Consider the following 13,976-nt stretch of genomic DNA (forward strand, 5'->3'; position numbering starts at 1 on the left):
CTTGGACAGGAGACGGAACACTTCAGCAGCTTGGTTCTTGTCCAAGGTGTTCTTGAACTGATTCACAGTGGGAGGAACCTTCAGACGCTCACTCAGCACCTTACGTTGTCTCTGGAGAACAATGTAACGAGGCCACTTGAGGAAGCGGGACAGATCAGACTTGTGCTACCAATTACTTTCTGTTAACAAACTATCCTACCATAATATCACCACCAATCTTGAAGGACTTGGGAGTGGGAGCAAAGATGGGATTCGCAACAGGAGCAGCTTTCTTAGCAGGAGCCTACGCCAATTAGCATTTCCCATCCAATTTCATCATACCATTGTTTTCGACTCGATCGTCAATGAATTCTGAATTGAGAAAATGGATGGTGTGAAGATGGGGTAAGAAGTGAAGAATCGATGTAATTCAAGGATGCTTTTTGGATTTGAATCGTTTCAATCCCCCTAGATGAAATATTAATACCATTCTGCAAAAGAGGGGAGCTCGTTAATAAGAATGAAGCCACTTGAATGCATAGCGAATTCTATTCACACTTTGATGTACCAAAGGACGATTCTAAATATTCTCATTCCTGAAGTGTTATGTTCACGACTTAGCGTACTTTGATATGGGTGTTGATAATTGATATAGACAGAAGAGTGCAATTCGGATCGTTTTTGTCTTGCTCTCACCAAATGTTGTTTAAATCCATATATTCTAAGTGACTCCAGTTCCGTCGACTCTTTTTTGTTTGTGTGATGTATAGATATCGTTATCAAAGACAACGTAGTATTTGAACACGATTTTGATAATAGGCTATGCTGGGATAAGGTTCATGTTCCAGAACTGAAAAATGCACTGCTGGTATGAATAGTGTCTTCATTTTATTCTAGGTTTCCGAGGATGAATCGTTAAAATACCCAAACCATGTTGTTATTAAAGAGGATAGAGTCATTTTGAATCAGAGCGTTATTCAGGATGCCTCTACTTCAGATCGTATCACTAGTCTCAAAGACTTATTGTATTGTTTGACAGGATGTCCAAATTTGGAAAACCCTCAAGTTGTTCCCTTTGGTTTTATCCCCCTTCCATTACGACAAGTGTTCTATGTGAGTTCATTCTCCTTCTGTACTGTCAATCTGAAACCCTTTGTTCCCGGACACGTTCTTGTGATGTCTCGTCGACCTGTTATTTCGGTTGACCAATTGACGGATGAGGAAGCAACGGATCTGATGAAAACAATTCGACGTACTGTTCATCTAATCAAAGATACCTACAAAACTGATTCTATTACAATTGCTATTCAAGATGGCCGTCCTGCAGGAATGACGGTCCCTCACCTTCATGTTCACATTATGCCTCGGAAATCCCACGATGCTGTAAGTGGCGATGTTGTCTATACGGAATTGGAAAAGGCAGAATTCTTCAAAGCGTATCAGAATCCGATGATAACAGGTTTGTATCCGTTAACAGAATAATTGATAGTCCCTGATGCCGATCGTCATCCCCGAACCATTGAGGAGATGGAAAAGGAAGCGAGAGAGTACATGAGTAAAATCAAGAACTATTGACTTGTTTGTAACAAACAGAAGAGTATGACAAATGAGAAGGAACGCGATAAGCCCATCTTAAGTGAAGTGGGAATGGAGGAACAGGCTGTCCCAAATCCAAAGCTACACAATGAGGATTGAAGGCATAACGAAGGGCAGCCTTGCCAATATCGATGGCATCTGCACCAAGTTCATCAGCAGCATACGTGGCCGATTTGGTGTCTCCGATACCTCCAACAAGGATCACCAGAGCTCCAGTGCGTTTCTTCAACTCTGCACCCATCTTCAGCTGGAAATCCCATTCCTTAGGAATTTGCTGAGCAGGCGACAACGATCCACTGGAACAATCCACTCCATCAATGCCATCATTCTTAAGATCCAAGATGAGTTGACAAGATTGATCCAGATCCCAACCACCTTCAATAAAGTCACTCATCGAGATACGAATAAACAGAGGCATTCCATCGGGAATCACAGTACGAATGGCTCGAACTACTTCATGCACAATACGAGTACGATTTTCAAACGATCCACCATACTCATCCGTTCGATGGTTACTTAGAGGGGACAGGAACTCGTGAAGAAGAAATCCATGAGCGGCATGAATCTGAATGAAGTCATATCCGGCTACTACAGCTCGCTTCGCAGCAGCAGCAAAAGCGTCAACGACTCCATGGATTTCGTCAATAGATAGCGCTTTGGGAGTATCCATTTTCGGACCGAAAGCAATGGCTGAAGGAGCCACCGTCTGCCATCCACCCTCCTCTTTAGGTATCGTATCATGACCTTTTGAGGTACTAGGGGCATAGGTTGAGGCCTTTCGGCCAGCATGAGCAAGTTGAATTCCCATTTTGGCATCATGCAAATGAACTACATCTACAATGCGTTTCAAATCAGGAATTTGTTCATCCTTCCAGATTCCAAGATCCCTAGACTTCACCGTACCGATCCATCTCATACCTAGGAGAAATACGTCCCTCGGGCAAAACAGCGGTTGCCTCCTGAACAATACCTCCAAAACCACGGTGAGCATAGTCAGCATAATATCCAAGGTTATCATCGGTTGCAAATCCATCCGATTCCACACAGTACTAGGAGTAAGGGGAAGAAACCAAAGATACCAAGCACATCGGAGGAACAAACAATCGGTTCTTAAACTCGCAGCTACGGACGCGAAGAGACGTAAAGAGTTTCGTAGTAGACATTAATATGAAATATAATAAGAATAATATTTGCTGTCACAAGATGAAGTGCTCAAACCCCGAGCAACTGACATTCTAGAAATCGTTGATTCCATTTTACATAATCCTGATTACACAAAATGACGGAACTGAAAACAAGGTGAACGATTCTAAAGCGTCAATAATTAAGAATGGGCTTTAAAATAGATAACAAACAATATTGATAATTTGTTTACACGTAATGGACCTCAGTGAAGAGTTCAATTCAAAACTCTAATAAAGGCGTAATCGCGGGAATTAGATGATTCAAACGACATATAATTGAGTTAATCAATTACTTTTCTCAGCTGGTTTTGCCATCATTTTGAGTTTTCCTAAAAGGGTACTACCTTTCTGTAAGTAGTATGTCCTCATTTTGCGATTCATCAAGTCAAAGTGGTTTGTTTCTCATTGTTAGATAATATTGTAGATCGTGATTATTCATCCGATGTTCCAGTAAGCGGTAGATGGACAAGAGAGGAACATACTCGTTTCCTCGAAGCTTGTTCGCTTTATGGAAAAGACTGGAAGAGTGTGGCTGAACATGTGAGATCTAGAACAATGATTCAAGTAAGCAAGTTAACAAATCTTGATGTGCCAGGTCCGAAGCCACGCTCAGAAATTTTTTGCAAAATTAAAGAAGAGGAAGAACGACCCTTACTCTTCTTTATCTCATATGAGTGATAGGCAGGATGAAAAGGGTGAGATGAAAATATCTCATTTTGAATCCAACGGGTTAATTCATGTAGTAAAAGTGATTCATAGGAGATTACAAGTGTATACCAAAGCGATATTGAAGTTGCTAAGTCAGCGTGAAAGTCTTTTCCAGAGAGTTACAAATTCAGGATGTTCTGTGTCCACTGATGTTCGATGTTCGAATCATGATCAGAACATTGCTGCTACTTTGCAGTACATGATCCAAGACACATCAGTTCAACAATCAAGTAAAAGAGAGATTGCTTCTTGGGTTCAGAAAGCTGTGAAGGATTCTCCTTCATCTTATTCATTGGACCCACTATTTCAATCATTATTCTCTGAACCTGTATCGAATCGACCCAATTCCAAAGTAGAGGAAATGGAGAGTACAGTAGTGACTGTGAGAATGAACTGAGCAGATGATTGATAGTTTATGCAACAAATGCAGAGTTCAAAGACTCAGTCAACTGGAGGAAATGATCCTTCAGACCGAAGTTCGATTCCTTCGAATCAGGATGTGGGGACTTCAGGGATATCTCATACAATAAATCTGGTACTCCAACAAATTGCAAATGTGACACCTCAACCTATGAATCTTTCACCAACTTCTGAGAATTCCGAAAGTGACTCAAACCCATCTTCAGTCCCACTGGTATCACCCTCAGGAGTACAATTACAGGCACTACCAAGATCGGAGAGTGATGGTAATTCGGTACCGAATTCCAGTATACCTGTCTCTACTACACAATCCCTTGCTAATCCTGTTGCTGATTCGAACAGCGGATCCATGTCAAATGCTCCCACAAATACAGTGCACACCTCTTCCAACCTATCTACAACGGAAGTTTCTGCTACTACGGGGACAGTCACACAATCGGATCCAGAATCAACTTCACGACCAGGTGAGAATTCGGCATCCACTGTCTTACAACCGCACTTGCCTCTCTGTCTGGTGACGATGAGCAAATTGGATCTAATGACTTATATCGGGCAGTATGGACTCAGACCACATTCAATCAACGAGGTACTTGGCATTTCCACAGTAGTTCCTCTACCAAGTAATGTGTTATCATCTGTTTTTCAAGTACAAAAGAAGATTGTAGATATGAAACATCTTCCTGTGGGAGAATTAGTATCAACAACAAAACAGTGTGTTGAAGGATATTTGATTCCAACTCAGACAAATGATTTGCGAGTTCCTCATGCCATTATGATTCCACTTCCCAACTCAAATCAAAAGGGATCTTATTCCTATTCCATGTTTATTCCTCTAGCTGACAATTCTGAGTAATCAACTGTTTGTTTCTATCAAACATATTAGATATCTGTGGGAGACATGGAATCGAATTAGCAGGTCCTCTCACTTACAGCTTAGGGAAAGCCTTTTCGTTCTTGAGATCCACCTTAGGAGCTCTTTCATTGCGACGAGGTCCACGAGGTCCATGATGTTCATCATGAGGTCCACGATGTTCACGAGGTCCATGATGATGTTCACGATGTTCACGAGGTCCATGATGATGCTCACGAGGTCCACGACGATCCTCAAACTGTCTACGAGGTCTCTCAGTTCTCTCAGCAAGTCCATCAACAGCCTGGAAGCTCAGAATAGTTTCATCCTCTTCTTCTTCTTCCTCTTCAGCTGCAGCAGCCAATCTCTTCTCCTTCTTCTCTCTTCCCTTGTAGCCCTCAGCCTATCATTCATTCATTCTCTCCATTCTTACCACAAAGTAATCCTCTTCCACTCTCTTCACTTTCTCTCCCTCAATAGGCTCCACTGTACGAGGTTGCTTCTTTCCCAACAGACTGCTCATCTTCGCCTTGCGTTGCTCCTCATACTCCTTCAGAGTCAGACCCACAGGCTCAGCTTCAACAACCTCTTCTTCCTCTACAGGAGACTTCAATCTCCTCAGTCTCATCTCTCCTACACATCACTCAACTCCACTTCACAAACAGAGCTTCCTTAGCATCCTTAGGATTACCCCAGTTACGAGAACCAGAACCGTTCTTAGGAATCTCACGACTAATGAATCACTATCATCCACTTTCAACCTACCCACGGCCAGTTCCACTGTGACGGTCAAATTCACGCTTAGGAGGGCGATTTCCGGTCGTACTATGAATTACATGCTTTTTCAATAATCAACTACCGCTTCTCATGACCATGACCTCCCTTTCCACCCTTTACCACTTCCTTCTTGCTTGTAGTGACTTCCTCCTCCTCGTCATCAAAGAGCATAGCAAAACGATTCTCAGTGGACTACACAAACGTTATAACACACTCACAACTCAATTTCCATAGTTTCATTCACTTATATTCATCTACATACCATCCTCTTTTCAAAACAGATATTTAGTTACGATTTGTATCGCAATTGTGAGAAAACCATTGTGGAGTATCACGGTGGAATCAAATAAATAATAAAGTATACGTTCTATTCTCAATTACATATTCTACCGTGTCCTTAACAACATAGCTTTTATTCCCACTATCACTATCGTTTTGTTATTTCTTTAACCGATAGGAACCGATAGCGCCATTGGAAATAGATTGCAATTTGAATCGGGATGGACACTATTAGCACTAGAAATAGATCAATTATGTTTGTGCTCAAGAATAGGACGATTTCAACTATTCATTATAACATTGACTTATGAGTGAGGTTCCTATTGAAAAGATGCGCATTTATGAATTGCGCAACAAATTAAAGGAAAAAGGTCTTTCCGGATCTGGAACGAAGTCCGAGTTGATTGCTCGACTAACAGAGTACTATTCACAACATAAAGAAGAGGGTCAATCCCAGGAAGTATCAGCAGTGAAAGAAGTACATGAACGTTGGACATCTGAAGGGACGTAAAGACTAGAACCGACCGGATCACAAACTTTAAAGGATACTCCAGAGGAGAGTGTGCTGTCCTCTCCTCCAGCAGCCGAATCAACAGTGAAAACGACGGTTCCTGAGAATTTGGAAGAAAAGAAAGAACAAACAATCGTTTCGGAGGTGAAATCTGTCACAGAACCTGTCTCAACTCTTTCTGTTAACACTTCTTCAGATATAGATATTGGTGGTGTAGATACTTCTCTGGCAAAGCTCGAAGCTCGTTGCAAGCGATTTGGTATTCCTTTTGATCCTTCCAAGTATATAAACAAGGAAGCGAAACCTACAAAACAGCAGGCTTCTTCTGAGGTATATAATAGTAGACTTATTGATGATGTAGTATCAGCAGAAATTGCAGGAACGCAGAAAGCGATTTGCTGCTCCCTCGACTACTGTTTCAAAACAGGCAAGACTATCAAATCTTCCAGAAAGTGAGCGTCTGAAACTGGAAGCTCGTATGAAACGATTTGGACTCAAGTTCTATCTTTGTTATATTCCCTTACTAAAGGTATAAAAGTGAATAAACAAACAGGAATATTCATTCAAATGAAGTTTGTTACGAATCCACTGCTCGATCTCCTCTCCTGAAGGAAGAGGATGGAACTGAGAATGAACGTCCTTTCCATACTTCTTCTATACCTTATTACCCAATCCATTCGATACAGCAAATTCATCAAATGAATGACGTGTTCCATCCGTCAGAATGAAGGAATTCTCACGTCCATTGGGTGTGTAATAATGATTGAAGTCCAAGTCCGGTGTCTATCTGTGACTCCCCTTTCTCACTTTTACCAATTCCACCATGGTCTCTTCACTAACACCATTGAACCACAATACATCCTGATTCTTGATGATACAACTGTTATTGCGATATACCTCACCCCATCCATACCTGTCATGAGAACCCTATCACTGATCTCATCCTCCATCACCTACGGCAGTATTGGCACAATGAGGTTCTGTGAAGAATTCATTTGTATCACCAGCATACTTCGTATCAGGGTAGATATACAAATTGTTCATAGCTAAGTTCATGAACCTCACTCAATCCCATACATATCTTACTATGACCCAAATACGTCTTAAATCCTCCATAAACAAGAACATTATCATAATCATAGTAATAGCAAGAACCATCATCATGATCCAACGGCCAGACAGCATGATAATTAGCAATGATGAAATTCTGACGGATTTCACTACCTGAAAGTCCTATCACATCCTTACGTTTGTTGAGGCTTGGTTGAAGGAACACCCGAATCATAAGTAGTAATGAATGGCATACGATCCCAAGAGTTCAATGGACCCTATGAATCAAATGAATGATGAATTGAAACATGATCAGCAGTCTCTCGAACTGTATTGAACATAAGTGAACGCTCAATCAGATTGCCTCCTCCAAAAGCATCATTAATGTTGATACCAGCACGAGGTACATTAAAGAAGATATTATTCCTCCATGTAGTACGCTACAAGTGAAAACATGGTATCCAATCATACAGCTGTTTTACTCTGCATAAATGGAGAAGATTGTTTGTTATATAAACCTAACTCACGGAAAAGATTATGTTCGATCAAATTATCATGAGGATGTGTCTCTGTAACACCATTCATTAACTGAGTACTGCCTACAAACAGAATACCTGAGTCAGAACCCAAGGCAAATTCATTGTAAGCAATCTCACTGTTTGTGACATGATTTGCAAAGAACACTCCATTATTTCCATTATTTTCAAAGACATTATAAGCAATACGGATATTCTCCGCACCATCAACAAACACACAACCACCTCGATGTAACGCCCAATCACCTCCTGAAGGAACTTCAAATGTTTCCATATAAGTGTTTCGAGTATGTGCAAATACAAGACCTTGAATGGTTATATCCTGAACAGGAGCATGCTCATTTCCACGAATCTACTTTCAATCTTACTTGGTAAACTTACCTCAATCAGATTCTCCTGCTGAGCAATTCGGATTCGTTTCATATCACTAATTGTACCATTTGGATACAAGAACAATTGCTTTGCCTTGCGATCATAGAAATATTCACCAGGAGCATCCAACTCTTCAAACACATTCTCAATGAAGAAAGCACCTCCATGAGAACTACCACGACACTCCTGATAACCTCCTTTAGTCCAATTCAAGGTGAAAGACTCATCTGACTGAGAATAGCCATCAACCTCAAACATCCAGAAGCCCCAGTAACCTCCTTGGAATGCATGGAACTATCAATTAGAAGAGAGAGAAAGAAATACAATGGCTCCTTCCGGATTCTGCCATTCACGAGGAGACCAATTCTTCTTAGTGATATCGATTCCTGTAGGAATCAAATAAGTACACCCACCACCTCCAACAGGATGAGCTAAAGCCCAATAGGAAATAGCTGGTGTCCACTGTGTAGCAGGACCATCCAAAGCAATTTGATAATTCGTATAGAGAGTCTTCTCCAGGGATGGTTTATCAAGATGAATCTCATAACCAGCAGGGAACTTACGGAGTTCTCTCCATTTACCATCCCTTGCATCAGCAAAACCTGAATTCTTCGTATGATAGCCTGTGTACTCTGGATTACCATTTGGATAACGAGCCAGAATCTGTCTCTTATCATTGATATACAGAGCAGTAAAATGGGAATCATCCAAATCCACCTTACTCAAATCAGCCACATAGATATTCAGTTTCACACCACTAATCACTCCAGTTCCATCCACTGTACGGAACTCACCATCAATGATACCAAAACACTGATTGAAGAATGAACCATCCTTTTCATACCATGTGAATCCAGTACATTTCTCGTCCTTCTCACAAGCTGTTTTACACTCATCAGCACTTTCGAACTTACCGAGATAATGAACACGATCTTTAACATCTTCGCCAGGATTCGGAGCAATATCAATAACAGCATCTTTTCCATTGAAGATATCGAATTCACCAACACGATATGGTTTCCACTCCACTTCCACTTCCTTGGCTCCAGACAGAACGACCTTCTCATTCTTATACGAAGAGATAATAAGATGATCATCAACCTTTGTCAACAGAATAGGCTTCGAAACATAATATGTTCCCTCACGGAGATACAGAGTTCTTCTTCCTTCGACTCCACGAACCAGAGAAAGACCTCGTTCAATTGTCTTTACAGGGGAATCAATTTTTCCGTCATTTTCATCATTTCCATGCACAATGTCAACAAAGACAGTGAATCCAGGATTTTCCACTTCAGGAATGCGAACACGTCTATCTTCTTCCGGTCTTTGCATTTCACATTGTTCTAGCTGCAAGGCATCAAATACCGACCGCAAGTTACCTCTTTCCGGTTGAATCTCCTTAGCGAAATCATAAGCAGCCATTTTTATGTGGCAATCCACATTGACATCGGCAAAATACGGTCTGGCCAAATCATGGAATTCACCGTTAATTACATTCGGAAATGGACCAATGTGTCTGTCAGGAGATGTAGCAATGGCTACAGCTCCAAGCAAAAAGAGAATAGCGAACATCGAATAAAAATGTGACACAATTCCGATAATGACATTCCCGCGGTTCTATCTGTTCACATCTGTTTTCGGATATCAACCTTTCTATCCTTTGGGAATTTCTCTAATGTATCTAAAGAGATTACCTGAACTTGAGAAAGAGTTTTTTGTGAAGCAATGCCAATGCAGTTGGTGTGATCAGCTTGGAGAATCATCTGTACTGCGGAAGTCACTCTTACTTTGGTGGATTAAAACAAGATTATTAAGTATATTGATGAATTAGGCATGCTTTGTGAAAGAGGACATAGCTCTGCTATCGAGTTGTGTTCTCTTAACTTCTGTCCATGAGCATGATGAGTGATAGGATCAGAACACACATGAGAAATAATGATTCTACGATGAAACGGTTGCAAACTGAATTTTCTGATGTGCCTCAAATTCAAATATCTTTATTTTAAATCTCTGTTTGAAATGAGTGACCTAGTACCTGTGCAACCTACTCCTGCTAACCAGTCTGCTCCGGTTTATCAGACGCCAACTTACCAACAAGCAGCATCCCCATCTACCTCCGTTCCTCAGTCATCGTTGTCCTTTCAATCAACTCCTTCTTCTCAACCTGCTTTGGGTCCTCAACCATCAACTACCAAGCCAACATCTACGACTCAGCCAACACTGGCTCCTCAACCTTCTCCTGCTCTCCAGCAATCTACAACGTCGTATCAAGCTCCAGCAACTTATCAACAGTCTCATTCTTATCAGCAACCTGCAGTGGTTAGTAATCAGCCTATTGCTGTAGCTATGCCTATGCAACAATACAATCCTAAGAAGAATGAAAGGTGTCTCCTATTGATTTGATTCATTGTAGTATGCCTGCTGGATTAGCTATGGTCTTTGAAGTTGCCGAGACCCTTAAAATAGTGTTTCTCTTCTATGCAGTAGTCTTGTGGAATAGTGATGACTGTAGATTGTCGGCTTTTTTTCCGGTATTATTCCTGGAATAGTATTCGGTATTGGCTTTTTATCTTTGAATCATCTTGATTTATGTGGTCTGCACTTCGTAGTACTTCATATCCTTTAAGATCTAGGTGTATTCAATACTAATTGTCAATACGATATGCTCCATAATAAGCTTGGTTGTCTATCTCATAGCTCTCTTAATTGTTGTCCTAGTTATATCCGATATCAAGCATGCAGGAGACTTCTTGCAATTTGTCTACTCTTACGGAGTAGCTGGTCTCATTATCCTGATCATTATTGTGATCATATTTGTAACAATTGATTGAGTGATTGATCATAGGGTTGGCCGTGTTTCGCATGTAAGCTTATCTCGAACAGTATCCGCAATTATGGTTATATTCCAATGGACCAGATCGTGGATTATTACGAGCATTTCTCTGGAAGTTGTCGTATCAGATTCTCCGAAGCAAGAAATAAAGTTAACGAGGATACGGTCGAAAGAAGCTTCTAAAGGACCTTTCTTTGTTGGTTGTTTGTTATTCACTCGTTGCGCCTTACGCCCTACTTTTGGGCTTCACTCAATTCCTTTCTTTGCACTCAGTATAGAATGGAGGATTCATCAAGTATTCAGCTCCAGTTCCGTTCTGGTGATGACTTGTTCAATAACTATAGTATTGGGATCATTCGTCAAGTTGTCGACAAATCCGAGTACGACATTCGAATTAGCAAGTGTAATTCGTATAGATCAACGATCCAACAAAAGAAAGAGGAAATGCGTCAGCTTGTTGGAAGCAAGTATTTGGAAATGCTGCATGTTTCAGATACAATGGCTGAAATGAATCAAGAGTTTTCATCTATTTATGGAGCCGTCCAGGATATTCTCACCGTAGGGTACATAAATAGCATTGAAACAAAGATGTGCACTTCCTTTGATAGTGATTTTGTCTATATGGAGGAACCAGATCCAGCTTCTGATTCATCTAGTCTTGTAACTCCTGAGACTCTATGGAAGTTGTATGATCAAAGTGAAATGTTTATGCTTTGCAAGGCACTGAACCAATTTTCGACTCAACGTATTGTAGAGGTAGATTACTGATTTCTAGCTCATACTGCCTTCGACTCTTTAAATAGTGAGCTATTGACAGAACTCCCACGTATTGCAGCAGAAAAATGTGTCACATTACTTCTTTCCAGTGATTCACTGGAAGAGCGAGAAATTCTCTCTCTCTTTGCAGCTTTTATCAGTTTTACTTCTCCATCCGATATTTCGTCATCCATCTCACAATTTTTGACACTCTCGCATGATCACTTTGCATCCCTCCTAAAGAATGCTACACTTGATTCTATTATTGCGATCATCATGCAGTTGAATCGGATTCTTCAGTGCCTGCTTATTGTACTGACGTCTCCCTCAACCGATGTGTTTGATGGAATTCCTTCTTCACTCCCACCAGAGTGGAGAGAACAAGGAAAACACGTACTTTCCATCGACCTGAAGACTTGGTTGGATTCTCAGTTCGCTTCATTAGAGGATCTGTCAGTGACGGTGGGTTCAGAAGTACATACAATCGCACAGTTGGCAGATATGAAGCGAATGACTGCTGGGAAGTATGGTGAGATTGGTACTGGTCAGAAATGGAGATGAGATTTAGAACAAACATGGAAGAAGGCTGTGGAGATGTTGATAGGAGGATCACATACAGATTCTCTGTCTCAACTCTTTGAACATCTGTTTCAAGAACCTTCTCGAGATTTGATCAAATCTTCCTTTGGAACACTTCAACAAACAGTAAGTGAATCATTGTCAAAGCTTTCTAATTATGAATTGAATCAACTTCATGACTATTTAATGGAGAATGTGATTAGTCCTTTACATCAGTTGTTTGTTGATTTGGGTGATCTGGAATACAAAGAGAAGTGATTCTGATATCCTCTTATCATTTGTAGTGATGAATTACGAACTATTGTTCAGAACCAATCATATTCTTTCTTCTCTTCAATTCAGACAATTCAACATGAGAATGATATTTCTATCCTTGCTTATGGTTATGCTTTCTATCTTATTGAATCTTCTGCTAGAGAAGTGGCATCATCATTCCAGTTCCCATTAGAAGATATCATAAATTCGATTCACGAACAATACACACAATGCATTCATCATTGGATTACCTCACTCTTGAAACCATCATCTCATCTTGATCCTTTCTTCCAGAATATACATTGGATGATGCGAGATCATGGTAATCTCTTCACTTGGTCTTCATATCTAGAATGGTATACTTCCATCAGTGGATGGAAGTCCTATTCTCTTGGGACTACAGAGGAAGAGGAGGTTTTAGTACCTGGAACTGGCTCTCTTGTATTGGTGGAGACATTATTGAGTTTATGTCGATTGATTGATCGGATCACTTCGATCACTACAGATGTAGAAATTGGGAGTGTTTTTGTCATGGATAGAATTCATTTGTTTCTCAGTCTAAGAGTATTGCTATTGCTACTATATATCATGAAATCATTCAATATTATGAGAAAACAACTCACAATGTTCTTGAATCTAATTCCACTATTGCATCTCCTGGTCTTCTTCTTGTTCCTCTATTTTTCTCTTCTTACCAATAGATGATATTCGATATTCACTTTTTACAGGCTCTAATTGTCTATGTGAAAGATACTGTAGGATCGGAGGAGGACGCCTCGCTCTTGAAGGAAGTTGAATCCAAACTATTAGAGACAGTTGACCCTGTGGATTGGACACTCGCTGAATCTTATATGAAGAGTTCGATGGAAGAATTCATTTCAAGTATGGCTCTGTTGCTGAGTCCACTTTTATCGAGCAGTTATCAGTTGGGGAAGAGTGCATCCATGAAGGCATTGTCAAAGAACGCCAATGTCCTTTTCACACCTGTGGAGAAGATTGCTTCATATCCTATTGCTTCTCAGTCGATGCAGCTACTTCTTCAATCCCAACTGAAGAGTGTAGAAATGGGTATTTTCCTTGTTTGTTCATATTCCAGAAATACAAGGCATTTTCTATTCGTTCTATTTGGTTAAGGTTTTCTCGTCCTAGAAGGGTTTCTTGAACGCAAGAATGAGTTATATGATGGTAAATATGAGTACTGTTCTTGCTGATTCTATAGCAACCTCAAATCATCCTTCTGAAGGATGGAACCGATACAAGTCAAGGACGAGGCCAATTGATTAGCAATATC

General features: G+C 40.5%; 6 protein-coding genes across 6 annotated transcripts; 3 read left to right on the forward strand and 3 right to left on the reverse strand.

Moving 5' to 3' along the window:
- Positions 1-541: 541 nt before the first annotated feature.
- JH06_4941 (diadenosine 5 tetraphosphate asymmetrical hydrolase) lies at positions 542-1,461 on the forward strand (the record flags this gene model as incomplete). The annotated part of the gene is made up of 4 exons (XM_014670466.1): positions 542-601; positions 635-713; positions 750-847; positions 877-1,461. The coding sequence occupies 4 exons, from the start codon at positions 542-544 to the stop codon at positions 1,459-1,461; spliced, it is 822 nt and encodes a 273-aa protein (XP_014525952.1).
- Positions 1,462-1,540: 79 nt separating this feature from the next.
- Positions 1,541-2,738, reverse strand: JH06_4942 (NADH-dependent flavin oxidoreductase; the record flags this gene model as incomplete). The annotated part of the gene is made up of 3 exons (XM_014670467.1): positions 1,541-2,462; positions 2,494-2,624; positions 2,655-2,738. 3 exons carry the CDS (start codon positions 2,736-2,738, stop codon positions 1,541-1,543), a joined length of 1,137 nt encoding a protein of 378 aa, XP_014525953.1.
- A 2,075-nt stretch (positions 2,739-4,813) lies between these two features.
- On the reverse strand, positions 4,814-5,685 carry JH06_4447 (hypothetical protein; the record flags this gene model as incomplete). Its single annotated transcript, XM_014670468.1, is given in 5 exon segments — positions 4,814-5,140; positions 5,171-5,370; positions 5,387-5,469; positions 5,503-5,562; positions 5,597-5,685. 5 exon segments carry the CDS (start codon positions 5,683-5,685, stop codon positions 4,814-4,816), a joined length of 759 nt encoding a protein of 252 aa, XP_014525954.1.
- Positions 5,686-6,100: 415 nt separating this feature from the next.
- On the forward strand, positions 6,101-6,839 carry JH06_4448 (hypothetical protein; the record flags this gene model as incomplete). The annotated part of the gene is made up of 3 exons (XM_014670469.1): positions 6,101-6,281; positions 6,312-6,634; positions 6,666-6,839. The coding sequence occupies 3 exons, from the start codon at positions 6,101-6,103 to the stop codon at positions 6,837-6,839; spliced, it is 678 nt and encodes a 225-aa protein (XP_014525955.1).
- A 119-nt stretch (positions 6,840-6,958) lies between these two features.
- Positions 6,959-9,834, reverse strand: JH06_4449 (hypothetical protein; the record flags this gene model as incomplete). The annotated part of the gene is made up of 9 exons (XM_014670470.1): positions 6,959-7,087; positions 7,118-7,231; positions 7,262-7,350; positions 7,382-7,524; positions 7,553-7,632; positions 7,663-7,794; positions 7,826-8,242; positions 8,272-8,556; positions 8,587-9,834. 9 exons carry the CDS (start codon positions 9,832-9,834, stop codon positions 6,959-6,961), a joined length of 2,637 nt encoding a protein of 878 aa, XP_014525956.1.
- Positions 9,835-11,374: 1,540 nt separating this feature from the next.
- JH06_4450 (oligomeric golgi complex subunit 1-like protein) lies at positions 11,375-13,818 on the forward strand (the record flags this gene model as incomplete). The annotated part of the gene is made up of 8 exons (XM_014670471.1): positions 11,375-11,475; positions 11,512-11,840; positions 11,871-12,389; positions 12,420-12,684; positions 12,715-13,007; positions 13,038-13,192; positions 13,225-13,356; positions 13,387-13,818. 8 exons carry the CDS (start codon positions 11,375-11,377, stop codon positions 13,816-13,818), a joined length of 2,226 nt encoding a protein of 741 aa, XP_014525957.1.
- Positions 13,819-13,976: the final 158 nt, after the last annotated feature.

The sequence above is a fragment of the Blastocystis sp. subtype 4 genome, assembly GCF_000743755.1.
Source record: "Blastocystis sp. subtype 4 strain WR1 chromosome Unknown seqid_0271, whole genome shotgun sequence".
Lineage (NCBI taxonomy): Eukaryota > Bigyra > Opalinata > Blastocystidae > Blastocystis > Blastocystis sp. subtype 4.